General features: G+C 47.6%; 1 protein-coding gene across 1 annotated transcript; it reads right to left on the reverse strand.

The window, feature by feature from the left end:
* Positions 1-443: 443 nt before the first annotated feature.
* Positions 444-17,224, reverse strand: LOC147679670 (L-serine dehydratase/L-threonine deaminase-like). The gene is made up of 8 exons (XM_086943254.1): positions 16,991-17,224; positions 16,128-16,287; positions 9,384-9,423; positions 8,240-8,379; positions 7,613-7,704; positions 6,765-6,992; positions 5,339-5,463; positions 444-1,869 (listed from the first exon to the last, which is right to left on the reverse strand). The coding sequence occupies exons 2-8, from the start codon at positions 16,278-16,280 to the stop codon at positions 1,661-1,663; spliced, it is 987 nt and encodes a 328-aa protein (XP_086799380.1). The 5' UTR covers positions 16,281-16,287; positions 16,991-17,224; the 3' UTR covers positions 444-1,660.
* Between the last annotated feature and the right edge of the window lie 203 nt (positions 17,225-17,427).

Consider the following 17,427-nt stretch of genomic DNA (forward strand, 5'->3'; position numbering starts at 1 on the left):
GGGCTCTGTGTGTGTGTGGGGGGCTCTATGTGTGTGTGGGGCTGTGTGTGTGTGGCTCTGTGTGTGTGGCTCTGTATGTGTGTGTGGGTGGCTTTGTGTGTGGCTCTGTGTGGGTGTAAATGCAATAGGTCATGCATTTGTGAGCGATTAAGCTATTGGCATTGTAAATGACAATGCCATTTATTTAACGATTACGCTATTAGCAATGTAAATTACAATGCCATTTATTTATGATTAAAAAAAAAATGTAATGAACAATGCCAATAGCTCTACCTTTAATAATGCCGAGACCATTGCATTGTAAATGCTTGTTCCTTCTATTTCTAAGCGGCCTGTAGTTATAAACTATGGAAATGAAAGTAGGGGAAGCCAGTAATCCAGTCAAGAGTGATGCACTTTTGTTGGGCCTGGTTTTGCGTACACCGGCACGCGAGCCAGACATCTTTACAACAACAATAAAGGTGTTTTAATGAAAATAACACTTTTATTAAAAAACAGTATTAACAATATTATACACATGAAAACAATAAACAGCCTGGGGTATTAGATTGGGTTATTTGGGCTAGACATCAAGTGTAAGAGCTAGGTCTCTGGATCACTCTTTTGTATGTGGTCTGGTGGTTACGTCTTCTCTCCTTTACTGTTGCAACCAGCATCAATCATTCAATGGCCGCATATGCAGGAGAAGTGTCTAAGTAACGCACTAGACAGGTGCTTTACCATGTCTGCTTCAATGTCCTTTTGAGGTTCTCCAGGAGCTTCCTCTAGAGTGGTTGCATATTTATTCCATTGGCTAGTGACTTCATTTAAGGATCCCCTCTATTGGCCCATTTAGTCTTGTCACCAATTCTTCTCATGGATTTTCTCATTAAACTGTCTCTCATGACCAGGCAATCTAGGACATTCCCTGAAATTCTTCTAACAACTTTTCCTCAGGAAAGGCAGGATATAAAATCCGAGACAGTACTCACCTGGATAATGAGTGTCACTGTGCAATGTGGAGCCTTCCCTAGACAGTATGGATAATGAGGTAGTGAATATTCTAGGAAGAGGCTGCCAAGAGTGTATGAAGAACCACCCCATGTCTTGTAAGGTGAGCCCTATCTTCAACAGTAAAGATGTGCCCTGACGTGCAAATGTATGACACATTTTGGACTGAACCCTGATTCAACAGTGTACCACGGACATTGTGTCCTGAGCCTACAGCACCTTTTGTTCAACCGGCCATCCATGGAGTGTGCTTGTGCCGAGACTTGATTACGAGTTAACACATGGTTGTACGGTACACACTATGAGCAGAGCTTGAACAGTACAGATTGCTGAAACAGCTGTAGATGGACTGTGCAGACTCATCCAGATTTAGCCAGAGGTTTATGAGCTACGTGAGGTTGCAGAAAGATCCGGGGATGAGTAGAAAATTGTGAGCTAATCTGAGGTTGAACTGTACAGATTGAAACAGGCCTGCATGGACAGTGCAGATTATGAGCCTGACATCTCGTAGGATTGGAGATAAGCCAAGCCCCACTTTGCAAGTAGAGACGAGTTAAACCATCATTCGAGCAGATGAGTTGAGTATGAACAGCAGCACAGTCCCTGGATAAAACTCCAGTGATACTTTAGGTGCACATGAAAAGGCAAGTCATGTGGATAAATGGGTCTTCTATGCCCCCTGTGTGGTCTGAATTCCTAGTTGCTCTTTTAGCCGTGCCAGCTGTCCCAGTGTGATATTGTTTCCTCCACAGACCACAATCACCACAGGTCCCAGCTCAGCCTTCAGCTTTCCTTCCTTCTGCAGTCGCTGCACCACGTTGCTGTACACGACAGCCAGGGCAGCCCCACATGCTGGCTCCACCAGGATCTTCTCATCATCTGTGAAGGAGGAAGACAACATGAGGGAGTTAGACCATAATATGGTAGTGGGAGGTACCACCAAGTGACACAAGGTTTGTGAAAATCCAAGAAATGAATGCAAGAGAACAGAAGGCTAAGGAGAAAACACAGGGAGAAAGCCAAGTCGAGCAACATTGAATGTATCCAGATAGAAGAACAAAAAAAGAGGAAGAGTAAAGACACTAGCTTTGGCGTATGATGAGCAGATAACTAATGCCCTCATTACAATTGGCCAATAATCCAGACATAGGCACCATTTATAGCGACTACAATGCATGTGCAAATTTTGCAGCCCTGGTGGTTTTTACCAACTCTAATATCGGCAGGTTAGAATGGGGGAAAATTCACAGTATTGCAGTATATCTATCATTCAGACCCAAGAATTTCAAGTTGAGGAGATATTCCTTTAATGGGGAAAAACAAACCCTGCTAAATATATAAAAAAATATTTTCACTATGAACCCCGGTTAAAGTTAACTGAAGCCTCAGCTCCACAAAATGGATGCTGCCACCACAGACACGAGTCTGACCCCCTGCAGCTGGGAGTCCTTCCAGCGAGGGGAGCCTGGACAAAGGGTTTCCTGTCAGGGGCGGTGCTAGCACCGTCCCAGACATGGTTTTGTGTATCCTGGGTAGGCAGGGCTTTACAGGAAGGTGACTGCTGAGTGGCACCCCGGTGCTCACTACGCATAGGCCGGTCTGAACCAGTTCCAGGGGCACACCAGCCCCTGGCCTGGGGAAGTCCGGCATGGCTGAGGGGTGTAACCACCCCCCACCTAGTCCCACCCATAGGCAGGACCTAGTCACCGGGTCAGCCCCCTTTTTTAGTATAAAGATGGGAGCGGGCCCCCTGTTAAAATTAGATCATCTTTGGAATCAAGATACCACTTTCTTCGAAAGGACTTCACGATTTCTTCTTCAAGATTCTCCCTTGTGGCTAAGGAGTAGTCACCCTGCATCCGCAGGCACCATCCTAAAGAACACTGCGGTCTGCTGCAAGTCCTTCATCACGAATCCGACGACCCAGCTCGACGAGACCCGGCTTCCCTGGCACCTCTGACCTCTACTCACCTCTACAGCCAAGCTGAGAACCGTGAGTGCGACGAGACCTCAAGGGACCGACGATCGCCAAGACTGCACGACATCTTTACTGCAAGCCCACCGTGTCCTCCACTGGTGAGTGCTTTGGGGTCCGAGAAGCCCCGACCCTGCGCAGCTCCAGCACCCAAGATCAGCCCCCCTGCATCTCCACGATCGGCGTGGGGCCCTTCTGCTGTTTGCTGTGCACCGCGTTGTTTGGCTACTAGCCGGCTGGCTTGTGGCCTTCTGAACGACGCCCAACGACTTCACGACTGCTGGTCTGGTTGCTCCAGGCTGGCCCTTGCTTCCTTCTTCAAGAGAGGCACCCCGGACCCTCCTGGTCCACTCCAGACGCCATTTTAGGTTCACCGCGTGGGCTTGAATTTGCCAAGGCTTTGTTGCCCAATCCTGGGTCCAGCGACGCCGACAGCTTCTATCTTCGTGGGACAGCTCGATCCTCCATCCTGGTCGCCGACAACGCCTCCTGGTCCGTGAGATCTTCGAGTCAAGCGTCACCCACTCACCTTGTCGAGGTGGCTACCATCCGGTGCCCTCCTGGTGCCCACTGACTACTGGCTAGTAGTCTCGAACTTGGTCCCCTCTGCTTTCAGGTGTCATCTGTCTTCGAGATCCAGGCTTGGATCCAACTGAACTTTCTTCACTGGTCACCGGCCAGCATCTTTTCTTCCGGCTCCTGGTCCGTCTACGAGGATTCCCGACGTCTTTTCAGACCTATGCAGCTGCAGCCCCTGGGCTAGGTAACTTCGGCATTTCGGTGCCCCAGCATAGCCTCACTATCCAAGGGTCAGAATCTACTTTCGTTTTCTCCCTACCAGGTCGGGTTCGCCCGAGAACACTAACTTTCTCTTTCCTAGCTACCATAGACTTTTGTCCCGCATCTCGCGTGAGAGTGCACACACTGCACCCGAGTCCCCTAGGCCTCCTAGAAGTAATCTAACGATTCCCTAGTCAAGTCCTAGCGATTCCAAAAGCTATTAGTACTGTACTTACCTGCTAGGAATTTCGCATTCCACTTTCAGAGTATATGGTTTTCCGTGCCCCTCGGGCATTTGTATATACTGTGCTAACTTAAGTATTTTTGTAAGAGTTTTGGTTTGTGCTTAGTACCCTGTCCTCATAAAGAGTACAGGGCTGTTGTGATCTTTAAATAAATAACTGTTTATTTTCATAACACTTGTGTGGTGTCCTTTCACTTGGTATTCAAGGGGTATATGTGTGGTAAACAGCTGGCTTAACACGCCCTCTCGAGTCTTTAGCCTTAGACTGCTCGTATCCACGCTACTAGGATAGCTGGTCTATAAGGTTGACTTACAACCAACCATCAATAAGGGTTGCTGGACTGATACATAGTGTTCACTAGAATAGTGAGCACTAAACTGAAATGAGTTTACTTAGGTGACATGAAAAGTAAAGAATGGAAAGTAAAGGGCATGGAAGGGCTACACCGGATCCTAGGATGGTGTTAATTGTTCTATATAAATATCATATGGGTTTGTGTTAGAAGCTGTGGAGATGAGGGTGAAGGAATATGAAATGTAACAAGAGGAAGAATAAGGGGAGCGCCAAGGAAATAGATTTAGACTGAAAATAAAACACAATGGAAAAGTCAAATGCAAGCCAGGAAAAGGTACATGGGGCGAACCAAATAACATAGGGCAGCCACCAAAATGCAGATGGTCAATAGTCATAAGCATGTTGTTGTCTGACACTGCTATGCTTCCATGCATGGTTCTCCATATCCTAATATCAGCCACATTCCTTGCCACCTCTCAGGTTTGCTAACATCTTTCTATTTGTAGACACCATAATGACATTGCAAAATGTACAGCACAAGGTCATGCTACTCAAGGCATAGCTGAGGTTAGTGACTTCAAGGAGCACCTGACAAAGCTCAGAAGGTCCTCAGTCCCCTTCCCTTATGTTAAATTTGGTTCTGAGAGGTCTCTTGTTTTGGAGGCTGGAAAGTCAGATTATTCCATTAATGGACTAAACTATACCACTCTCTTTGCTTGTACCTAGTAAATTCTAAGTGATCCAAAACTTTAACAGGACAGCTTTCAAAGGCATGAAGGGCAGGGCCTTTGCATTGTTCACATAGTACAGTCCTGGTAAACATGCAGGGAGAGACACACTCTTCCTCACTAGATACAAGAGTTATCATTTCAGTTTATCCTGGTGTTCCTCTCTGGCCTTGAAGTGGTGTACAATAAACATATTCAAGTAACATTGTGCTATTCTGCACTTTGTATTCTATCCTCTAACCATATATGTAAGTGCTGTCGCCTCACTTATTTCTGCTTTGCTTCCCTCCTGCACCATTGCAGCCCCACATCACCAGTGCACCCACCTACAAACCGCTCGACAGCCAAGACGGCTTCTTGATCCGTCACCACCTCCGAGAAGACTGGATGCGTCTGGGCCACCTTCAGCGTCTGCAGTCCCACTGTTTTGGCTCCTAGGGTTTTTGCCACACTGGAGAGAGAAGCAGAGCATGTGAGGTACACAAACTTGAAATGTGTTCTTGGCAGGTGAGGCCCGCCCATGTATGTTGTAAGATGTTATTATGATTGGCAGAGAAAGGCTGCCTTTAGGGTTCTGTCTTGTGTAGAATCATCATGATGAGTAGGCATTAGAGGTGTGTTCATGATGGTGTACTTTATGTTGTTGGATAGTCAGGATGGGTATGGATTGACAGCTGTGGTGGGTTTATTGTGTAGAATGGTGTTTGTTACACGACGGATTGATATGTTTGCTGGGGAGTTGGATATAGATTGGTGGGTGTATCCTGTAGGCTAGTCGGGATTCATAAAGACGGACAGCTGAAGATGGCGTTGCGTGGTGTGGGATAATAGGTGTTTATGGAGATTGGCAAGCGTGTATAGGTGTCTGGTATATGATGGTATCAGTTTGGATGCATGTCTGTGGGTGGGTCTCTGCTGTAGGATGGTTGTGAAAGTGTGGAGGGACTGCTGGGAGCAGGCACAATCGTACAAAAGCTAAGATAATGCCGCCTTTTAGCAAGGTATGGTGGCAACGAGTAGCTGTGGGTGGGTTTCTGGTATAGTCATTAGGGTGGGAGGACTTGGACAGCTGAGGGTGGGTATCTGGTGTAGGATAGCAAGAGATGTATAGCTGAGTAAGAGTGTTTGAAGGTGGAATGAACAGCCACAGTAGGCTGTCTGGTGTAGGATAGCAAGGAAATGTGGGGATGGAGAGCTGAAGGGTGGTTGCCTGGTGTAGGAAAGCACAGAGCGTTGGGCATTGGCATTTGTGGTGAGTGTCTGGTGTAGGACAGCTAGGAGTAGACATAGGCAGGATTAGTGTGGGAGGAGGATCTGAGGGTTTATGCCTGTAGTATGGGTGTTCCTATGTCCATCTCCTCTTCCACCTGTACCCACCTATGGTTCAAATCCTGTACTTGACCTTCGTTTAAGCCTTGGTCCCACTCCTATCCTTCTGTCCCTGTGCCATCTTGTCCTTTGTATCTACATCCTTTAGTCCCTGATCACATCCCCCCTTCAGCCTCTACCCATTTCTGAATCAGGGCCAATGCCAAGATCAGTGACTCTGTGCAGTCATCAATCTCTCGCCCTTGGTTTTCAACTGTAGCCGAGCCCATCACCTCAGCTGCTCCATGCCCATCTTCCCCTACTTATCTCCCTCCTTCAGTCTGTGCCTGGGCCCATCTTACCCTTCAGTTCATCAACCCATCTCACTCCCTCAGTGAATGTGCCCCACGGTGTACTCCCCCTTCACCACGCCATCACCATTACCTTGTGATCTCAGGTAGGGTCACCAGCTTCCCAGCTGTCACTGCTGCATTCAGACTGTCCGCTCCTCGGGTTTCCATGGCAATAATGGGCACATCATCCCATCCCACCTCGCGGAGACCCTGCACGACTCCGCACAGCATGCCGCCTCCTCCCACTGACAGTGCGATGGCTCCGGGCTTAAAGTTGGGGACTTTCTTCAACTCCTTCACGATGGACGTATGGCCTTCCCTGCGATGGAAACAGCAGGATAATGAGTCACAGTGAGTGTGAACAGCACTAGAAACTGTAAACAGAACAGGGGCCATATTGGGTGTAGTGAGTAAGACCTGGAGTGCACCCCAAGGAAAATGACAGTGGAGGAGTTAGCAAGACCAGCAGATGAGGTGCCCCAGAGGATTGAGGCCATATTCAATGAGTCAGGCACAGATGCTTCGCTTCAAAGGCTACATTGGATTTGGCCAGTGAGCTCTCACATTAGCTGCATCCATGGTAGTATCCGGTCCATGCCCTATGATCGTCTTGTTAGATTTGGACCATGCCACCTTAATGTACATTTTTTATGCAGCTCCCCTCCGGCCTATGGGCCCCCCGCCCCCACCCATTGGTAATTATTCCTAACATCACGCCCCCTGCAAATCACTCAAACTACCAGTGTCTTTGCTCCAAATGAGACAGCCTGTACATTCTAGTCAGCCTTTGTATTCAGGAGCAACATTTGCTCAAATGGCTAAATAAAAACATCGCACCACCCTACCCCCAAACCACCAGCCCCATCATTCATTTCACACATGAACGTCTGAAGCGCAACTTCTTCACAAAGTTTGCCGCGCACACCGCACTTAACATACCAGATGAGCGGGTCATCAAAGGGTGGCACATACACCCAGCCAGGGTTGTTTTTCACCATCTCTTTGGCGTGTTCAATTGTGTCATCCAGCATCTTTTAGAGGAAAGAAGACATTTACTAAATGGAGCAGTGGAGCCATATTTGACATTGCTAGTCCACCAAACCCATGCACTCATAGCTACCACCAGAGCGGCGCACAATCCAGGCCAGCCCCAGACCCATGCATTTCTAGGCATTACAGATTTGTGATACCAGTCAACAGCCTAGACCCAGGCACTCTCAGTGAGCACTTACATTTTGTGCACCTCAGACAAGGAGACACCTGTCTAGCATTTCCACCTGATCTAGATCCACCCACCTAGCCAGCAACACAAACATCCTCAGCCACAGCACTCGCGGTCCATAAACACCAAATTTGAAGGAACGCTTCAGAGCTGCATCCCAAGTCAGCATCCCCGTCTAATACCACATATGTCTGCACCACAGAATACCACTGCATTCAAAGCAAGCAGCGTAGACCCACATACTCAGAGATGCACCTGTAGACCTTTGCAGCACCAGCGATCTTTCCAGTCTTGTACACCCCAAACCTACACAGTAGACCACTGTGCCAAGCGGCATCACTCACCTCTCCCACTACAGACACTTCAGCCCCTTCGTCCTTCAGCCGGTCGATGGTGAAAGAGGGAGTCGTGGTGGGTACCAGGATAGTGGCAGGGATGCCCAGTTTCCGGGCCGAATAGGCCGCTGCCAGGCCAGCGTTTCCACCTACAAGACAACATCAATCAGCATGGTTAGTGGAAGGGAAGCAACACGTTTTACAGAGGAAAATCTACAACGGCCAAAAAGAACCACCAAGACCACTCAATCTACCTTTTCATTTCTGACTCCGTCTCTTCTCAACTTTGCTGCTTGTCTTAATCCTAAAAGTGTCGATTTAGACCATAGAAAATGAAGATATCCCCAGGATGGACGAGCAAGAAGGACTGTTGATGAGGGCACTTAATATAATGCCTGGAAATTGTGGTTCCGCAACAATGCATCACGTACTCGAATTCTTAAAACCACACCCCGTAAATTACATTGAAGACAAGTTGCAATACTTTTCTCGGCCCTGGCCCTTCAAAATACTGAAGGAACTCAGATGATTTGGGGGCACAGGAGAAACGGTGGGAGGTATTCAAGAGTGTTGTGGCCAGATTAACAACCCATCTGTTTTCTCCCCCATGCTAGAGTATGCATATGGCGAGTCTTTCCCCAGTCAGACCTGCAGTTTGTGGTGCGGAGAGCGAGTCCATGTGTCACCCCTGGTATCCACCGCACTCCTGCTACATAGATCTGTTCTTCTGAATCAGAATGTGTCGTACTGCGCGTGTGCATTAATACTGATATCTAGTGTCCTGGCCAGGCCCGAGCATTTTCTTGACCCATGTTCTTTCGGAGCTGAACAACGATTTCCACAACATTAAGGTACATCAGTTTTAGTGATTTGAACAGATTTGTCCATACCCAACTATTGCACAGTATAAGCCCTGGTGTGTGGGTTCTGCCACCCTCGCTATAGCAGAGGAAGCCTACGTAGTACCGCAGGGGCAGCTGCTTCTGGCCTGGGACCCCCGGTACAGGAAACTGAACCAGGTTGTCTCAAGTGGGTTGTAGGGCTTGAAGGAATGCACCTAGGCTCCCCTTAGTCTGAGTAAACACAAGAGAAACTGGTGCCCTATCTCTGCTTTCAGAACCCCTTGCCCCACCTACCAAACTACTGCACTCACCTGAGGAACAGACGAACCTCTCGCAACCTCTGTCTGCCCACTGTGGAAAAAAGAAAGGGGGACATTAAACCAGCAGCTTATCACAACACTCTTCCTCTCCCGCGACCATTTGTCTCTCCTACTCCTCACCACTATCAGGCCTCTGAGGCTCCCACCCTACACGGAGAGTTCCTCTCACTTATACAGTGTACTTCCTCGCACGCCTTTCTACATTCCAATCTCACCCTGTGTCTCCTCTCATTTTAAAGAAAGTCCCCACCTACTGGACCTGCATGGCTTCTAAATTGCATTTTCATCAACAACTATCTATGGTCTAACAAAAACCATAGCAATTATTCATATTCTACTTCGATTTGAAAATATGTATTACCATTTCAATGTTATTATCAGAAATTAGCAATTCATCAAAAAAAATGTATAATGTGTAAGTGTGAGAAACACTTGATTGTGCACATTTTATAACTCATTCATAAGAAGACTAGTTTCTTTGGCGCTAAGGTAGTCCCTAACTTCACACATTCCAACACTCATATATTCAGATGTATTCCGAACATCACAGTAAAAACAATTGATCCTGGACTTTTAACATAATCCATTTTTCAGTACTTGTGTCTTTGATCTATTATTTTTGTCCTGTTGGTTAGTGTCAGGTGGATCTAAAACCAGTTATGCACGTTTTAGTGCATTCTTCATTTAGAATACCGCCTTCCTCAGGACAAAATTTCAGGGGTCCAAAATCAAGCATGTGGGGCTTGAGGCTTACTGACAATCCGTATCCACAATTTTAAAACAAAAGACCATAGAACATTCCAATTAGCTTTTTATACACTAATATGAGAACCACCTTCCATGGAACAACACTAATTAATGAGCTTTTGGTGCAGTTTTGACGCCAATCTCAACATAAAATTACTGCATGGCACACTAAGGTCCTAATGAGTGACACTAATCTTGTCAGACTCCCATATATTAGTATGTTTATAGTATTCAGAGCTTTGGACTCTTCTAGGAGAGTGGCTGGCTACTACCACAGAATATTGCCTCAAATCATGGGCCACTGGTGGAACTGGGCTAGGCCTACCCTACCAGTGAAAACTGGAGTAGAAGCCCCTCTAGAAAATGTGCTGAAAACATCACAGATTGTAGGAATATATCCCACCAGCATAATATGGCCTGAGGTTGCCACTGACACTGGACATGAACCAATGTATGCACAGCACCTGCTCCAGATTTCATATTTGCGAACGAGGCCTGTCAAGACCCCTGTAAGATTGTACGGACATTAAAAAAAAAAGCAGCCTGGCATGATGAACCGCAGTTGGGTGGGTTAACTGTATTTGGTGGGTGTTGAGACTGACGAATGAGTGCTGTCTGGTTGTGGGTACAGATGTGAGGTAGATGCTATTGTAGTTGGGTCAGCAGAGTATGGGAATGTGCAGCTGTGAGGTGGAAAACAAAGGTGAGTTAGTCCTATTAGGGGCTATAAGGCAGTTGATGGATTTTGAGGCAGGTATGCAAGTTAGTACCAAGAAAGAGGGGTGAGGGTAGAGGTTAAGGGGGTATCAATTTTAGAGCTGGGGGTTCTAGGGGCAATCTTGGTGACTTGCTATTTTATATACAACTTGAAGCCGTTAGTCAAGGTGTTTTTAAGTTTGGCTGTGCTTGACGTATTGTTACCACTTCTTAAAATAAGTATTGGCAAAGCCAGCAGGTCTACCCTCGGCAAGGGAGTGTGACAGTTATTTATTTATTTCTTTTTGCAAGCCTAACCCACAAAAATAAAAGCAAAGCATAAAAATGCATGGCTGCCCATATGCTTGCAAAAACATATGCTAATTAAAAGTGAGGTGGAGTTTTACTAAAAAGCTTTTCAGTTGCACCGTGCATTTTATTAATATTGTTTATAACGAGACATGAATAAATTATGACCTAACCAAGCACTCATTGCAGACAGCTGAAGTATTACAATGCCACGTAAACATTATAACATTTACTGTTAATTAAACGGATGCGAACAGTGTGCTCAGGCATTCGTAGTGATGGGAGCCAACAGGTAATGTGGCTGACACGTTTCCGCATGCTGTGGTGGGCTGAAGCAAAATGTGATGTACAATTTCCTAGACCAGTGGGTGATACGCATGGGCATCTGCAGAAATGTTTCCAGGGGGGGGCAACATTTTAACTTCATTGCCATCCTCCGACATGATTGAGCACAAGTATTAAATACATTTAAAAAAAATCTAATAAGACAAAGAGCTTAAATAAACAAAGAAACCCATACGGGGAAGAGAAAAATCTTGTGAGGCGCCACAGCAGACGACCTGGAAACTACAATAAAACAGAGGGAAAAACTAAAAATGACCAGAAAAAAACAAAAACATTTCAATTTAGGTTGATGCGGTTCTAGAGCATGGGAACTCACAAACTTTCTCTCAGGGGCCACATTTAAAGTGTGGTTTGAGGCTGAGGGGTGCACCGGTGGAGGTGGGGTCAGTGGGGGAGGGGGGAGAGGCTAGAGCAGTGGTTCCCAAACTTATTCAGCCTGTGGCTCCCTTGACCTGATTGGCAGTTGGCCGTGGCTCCCCATCATGTCACTTTTTTTTACTGGTGGGAGGATGTAAGCCAGACCTCGGGAGTACTTTCAATTTTTTCCCTGAGGTTAATTGGGATGAAGCCAATGAATAAACTGTCTTGGTGTCACTTTTAGTTTCAGGTATTTCTTCCATTCCTCTTCCCAGAAATAAAACACACGTGGCCCAGTCTGGGGTGATTGAACAGCGTGCAATCCTTTAATTCCAGGTACATCTCGGTATATATTTTCCACTTGCTTTCAGCATGCGAAAATGTGAGTAGAAACACACTTTGTTTCATTGTTTTAACTCAACAATCAGTAAAAATGGTAACTGTGCAGCGGTAATTAACCCAAAAAGAAAATAGAAATAACCAAGCCAGACCACTCAGAATACGCTCCAAAATAATTATCCCAAGTTCCAGGGGAGCTTTTCGGAATCGGACAAAAGTGGATAAAATGTAAGCACGTTCAGTGGTTTCATAACACTACATTTTCTCTAGGTGAAATACAACTTCAGCTTTAAGAAATAGCTTCAGAGCAGTGGAAGTACCAGCTCCAGATAAATAAGCGGTGCATGTCTTATCTCACATTTCAACAGCCAGGCCAACAATCTATTCTACATATATTCTTTTTTCCTGTAATTAGGGCCATCTAGATATTTGTTGTAGCAAAAAAATACTCGTCCTGACATCACCTCAGTGTGTGATTGTAGATATGGTTTGAAAATACTCATTTTATTTGGGAGGCCTTACTCTTGCTTTGAAATAATAAGTAAATTAAACAGCTGTAAGTTTGTACTTGCGGCGTTTTACCTGTTAGCCCTGTGTCTCTTCCTGAGGCAGTGGGGAGCAAATCCAGCAAAAGGGAACATTTGGGCATTTACTAACAGCAAAGCAGAATAGACGAGCACTCACTGTTGTGACAATATATATTTCATATATAAACCTCTCCTGAGCACATGTGCTGCTGGAGATAATGGCATCTTAAAAAATAATACTCTCTCTTTAAATGTTGATTTAGCAACAAGTAGCACAAGTAAGGTATCCTTCACAGCGAGGGTGAACCTTGCCCAGGCCAAGGCCTCTATAGCCTCCCATCTGCTGCCACAAGCAAGCAGTCGACACTACTAGAAATTAAACATGCTAATGTCCTTCCCTGAAGCTGCCATCTTGATCCCTGGCATCAGGGATACAGGGGCCATCCAATACGAGCCAAAAATGCAACTTTTCCCCGATCTGCATTGGGGGTCGTCAGAGGCAGAACAAGTATTCCCTTCTGGAAAGGAATGAGGGTCACACGAGGCAGCTGGGAGGAGGTGCTGTTTCTTAGAAAGGGAACGTGTGTTTATTTCTAGCAAGTCCGACCATAAAATTACTTCAGTGGCAAACTCCTGAAATATACGGAGGGAAGAAGGGGGAACTGCTTTCACTGAGCTGGAAGGAAAAGGGTTATTATTATTACACTAATAATGTTGATATGCTTTGTGCCTGGCCTTGGCTGAGGGTCAGACTGGATCCGGGAAATTAATCCAGGCTCCAATTGTAGCTTATTTCGAACACCACAGCGAGTTTGCGCACTGGAAATTCTGTCTGGTAATTTCTGGCGCCGACACGAATAAAGTGCAGGAAAATCAGCCAGCATAATTAGAGGGGCTTGGCAGGTCACAAGCTTGTCATCTTCCCCTTTTTTGCAGTAAACTAGGAGTATTTTAGTCCGTGTGATACCAACCTGTATAAATTGTGAAGGCTCCTCTAGAGCTGCGCAGCAGAACACGGGCTGCAGTAACGCACGACAGGCTGCTGTGCGTAAGCGGAGGCTACCTAAAAGCACGTCAGAAGCACGTATGGCGGCCGTGCGCTCCTGGGCCAAACCAAAATTTCAGATTACTCAGGTGGCGTTTGAAACTCCCCCGTTTGTTGCGCCGCAGCTGGGTGTCATTTGAATACCATTCACTGTCTTTCTGCCTTAAAGCTGACTGCTGACAGGTAGCGGTAGGGCGTCTAAAGACGCATCACTTGTTAATTGCGCACCTTCTCACCCTTACAATACAACATGATTAGAAGCTTCCTCAGCGCAGACCATCTTCCCACTTCGTGCGCGGCGCCCCTGGTGACTCCTAACAGCGCACCGGGGTGCCGCGGCTCACAGTTTGGGAACCACTGGGCTAGAGCAACAAAAACAACTATGACCATGAGGTTGAACACAGGTCCCTGCAGCGTACGCCTTAGTCCATGTAGCCACCAGACCCGGCATACACACATCTTTCTTTCTTTCTCTCTCTCTCTCTCTCTCTGTCTCCCTCCCTCTCTGTCTCCCTCCCTCTCTCTTTGTCTCCCTCCCTCTCTCTTTGTCTCCCTCCCTCCCTCTGTCTCACTCACTCTGTCTATCTCTCTCTCCCTCGCTCTTTCTCTGTCTCCCTCCCTCTCTCTCCCTGTATCCCTCCCTCTCTCTCCCTCTGTCACCCTCCCTCCCTTTGTCTGTCTCTCTCCCTCTTTCTGTCTACCTCCCTCTGTCTCCCTCTGTCTCTCCCTCTCGGTCTCCCTCCCTCTCTATCTATCTATCTCTCTCTCCCTTTCCCTCTCTCTGTCTCCATTTGTCTCACTCACTCTGTCTGTCTATATCGCTCTCTCCCCGTCTCCCTCCCTCTCTCTCCCTCTGTCTCCTGCCTATCTGTCTCCCTCTCTCTCTGTCTCCCTCTCTCTCGGTCTCTCTTTCGGTCTCCCTCCCTCTCTGTCTCCCTCTCTCTTGGACTCCCTTGCTCTCTCTGTCTACCTCTCTCTTGGTCTCCCTCTCTCTGTCTCCCTCTCTCTCTGTCTCCCTCTCTTTCCCTCTCTCTCTGTCTGTCTCCCACCCTGTATCTCCCTTTATCTGTCTCCCTCCCTCTGTCGCCCCTTCCCTCTGTCTGTCACCCTCTGTCTCCTTCCCTCATTGTGTTTATCTATAATTATGTCACCCCCTCTCGCCTCTTTTCCTATCTTCTCTCATCAATCATTTCTCCCTCTTTCCTTTCCCCCTCTCCGTTTGTCTGTACTCCCCACTACGTCTCTTATTTTTCTTTTTGACTCTGTCTCTCTCTTTATCTCTCCTCTGCTCTTACGTCTCCCTTTGCCACAACATGGAGGAGAAATTAAATTTTTCACTACAACATTGTCAAAATCGAATTTTCATATTTTTTCCATTTTTAGTCATATTGTTCTTTAAATGTAGTTATTTCAGTCCTTAGTGTTTTTTGCAGAGTTTTTTTCACTGTCAGCTGTATACAGCATTCTCCCGATTGCACAAACGGATGGAATTTAATACTAAAGTTTAAATTTCAATCCGGTCTGTCACTTCACAGTTTTTAAACTGAGAATGTTTGCACTAACCCCGCTCCCCAAACGCCCCCACCCGCGCCCCGTAGCTTTTTATCTGATCGTCGTGGCCTGCTGTGAGAGACTAAAACTCCCGTCCCCTGCCTAAGACTTGCTAATTGTGCTGCTTACCTCCTGAGGCCTGGGATGGGCGGAGATGCTCCACGCTGTGCCTCCTCTGCCGGCCCATTGTCATTCCGCCCATGACAATGAACCGGCCTCACTCTGTGACCTGCTGAGAGTCACACTCGGCGCTGTAGCAACTTTCAGGTAGGAAAATCGGACCAGGTATGTGGGCCCATCCTCTAGAACCGGGTCTGAATCGGGGGGGGGGGGGGGGGGGGTGGCAAGCGCCCCCTCTTGCCCCCTCCCTGCGGACGCCCATGGTGATACGAAGTGACCCCAAAAAAAACATAGAGTGGGCTGTGCCTCCGCACAGGGGTATATTTCTCTTGCCACTTGGTTTTTCAGAAACCGGTTCCGTTGAAATGCACGAGGGACTATTTTGATTTGGAAACGGTACCCAATCATCTGGCTGCTTGGCACGTTCTTTATCTCCTATATGCATTCTATATAGAACACAGTCCTTGTTGCTACATTACCCCCCCCCCCCCTTCAGCGGTGGTAAAGCCAATAGGGCAGGCTTCAGGCTTTAATGTGACAAACAATTGTGCATGCATCACATGTAAACCGCATTTGGGAAGACTGCGTTTGCAAAGGTGGGCACATTAAAAAAGTATTGCCTTTATCCATGCTTGTTTTCTCTTGGGCCCCGGTGTTCTTCCCCTCGCCCATTCCCTTGCCCAGGTGACCTCTACATACCGTCTTGCAGAGGTGTCCGATGCCCCGGATCTTGAAGGAGCCCGTGGGCTGTGCGTTGTCCAGCTTGAGGTAGATGCTGGTGCCGGCCCTCTTGGTGAGGGGCACGCTGTCCCTCAGCGGGCTGTCCACGTGCAGGCTCCTCTGGCACGGCATGACCTGGCTGTGGGAAGGGGTCAAACAAAGAAAGGGCTCGTGAACAGAGCCGCCTGAACATACGCTGCCGGGTCACGGAACAACGCCTCAGTGCGCCCAACAACTAAAGCAAAACAATAGAGTCAGGTGGGCGCTAAAACACTGTATGCTACCACTAGAAGTTATTAAACAGTAAAATAATATATTCTACCTCCTTCGCCACCCCTTCCCATAAATATAATCTTTTTCGAGTCAAGGGCCCTGTGCTGTGCGGTGCATGAGGCCCGGTAATCTTTCATGTGTCTACTCTATCGAGTTGAGAAATACGCCGTTTGACTTGCTGGACGAGCTACATATAGCTTTATTCATTCAAGGTTGCCCCCAATCTACAGTTGGGACGGGGGTCGATTCTTCGTGAACTTCGCCCTCACTAGGGCACGGGTCATTGGGTCACACTGGTACGCTTGGCATGCAGTGTCTGCTATCCGTGATCTGGGGACTATTGATTTTTAAAATTATTTTCAAACGTATAATCCCAGCGCGCTCTTTAAAGTAGCCCGGGATGTAATTCTTTTACAGAGACGTGTCTGGTACCAGGGAGGTTCGCAGTAGAACTCTAGCTGTCCTGTTCGGAAGGCACCTGCCCTATGGGGGTAAAGTGTGTGTGTGTGAGGCGGTGGGGGTTCTTTCGTAGCCATAGGGTGGCAGCATGGGTGAAGCGCGCCTCTTACCTTGGACACGTTCAAAGCTCGCCCGGATGCTTTTGCTCAGTGCTGCTGCAGAGCACGGGGACCGCCTCGGCGTCTGTGGCTAACGCCGCTTGGTTACTGTCGATGCAGATCCCGGCACCGCAGCCCTGTGGTTTGCTCCGCAGTTGAACTTTGCCGCCTCGCCTGTCCCAGTGAGAGCGTCCCTCGATGTCCTGTATCTAAGACTACCTTTTGGCCTTTCCTACTCCTTGCTGTGATCGCCGACTCTCATTGGCCTTTATAGCCCACGACCCCCCTCATAGCAGCCAATCACCGATCAGAATGGGACACTCCTCCAGCACCCCCGCCCTCGGATGTAACCCCCCCTGCAAGCGAGCTGCTAGGTGATTTCAGCAGAAGCGCGAGCAACAACAATACCAAAAGGGGGGTAGTGGCGCGAGCAGGGGGAGGGGGCGGCT

The sequence above is a fragment of the Lissotriton vulgaris genome, chromosome 11 (genome assembly GCF_964263255.1).
Source record: "Lissotriton vulgaris chromosome 11, aLisVul1.2, whole genome shotgun sequence".
Classification (NCBI taxonomy): Eukaryota; Metazoa; Chordata; class Amphibia; order Caudata; family Salamandridae; genus Lissotriton; species Lissotriton vulgaris.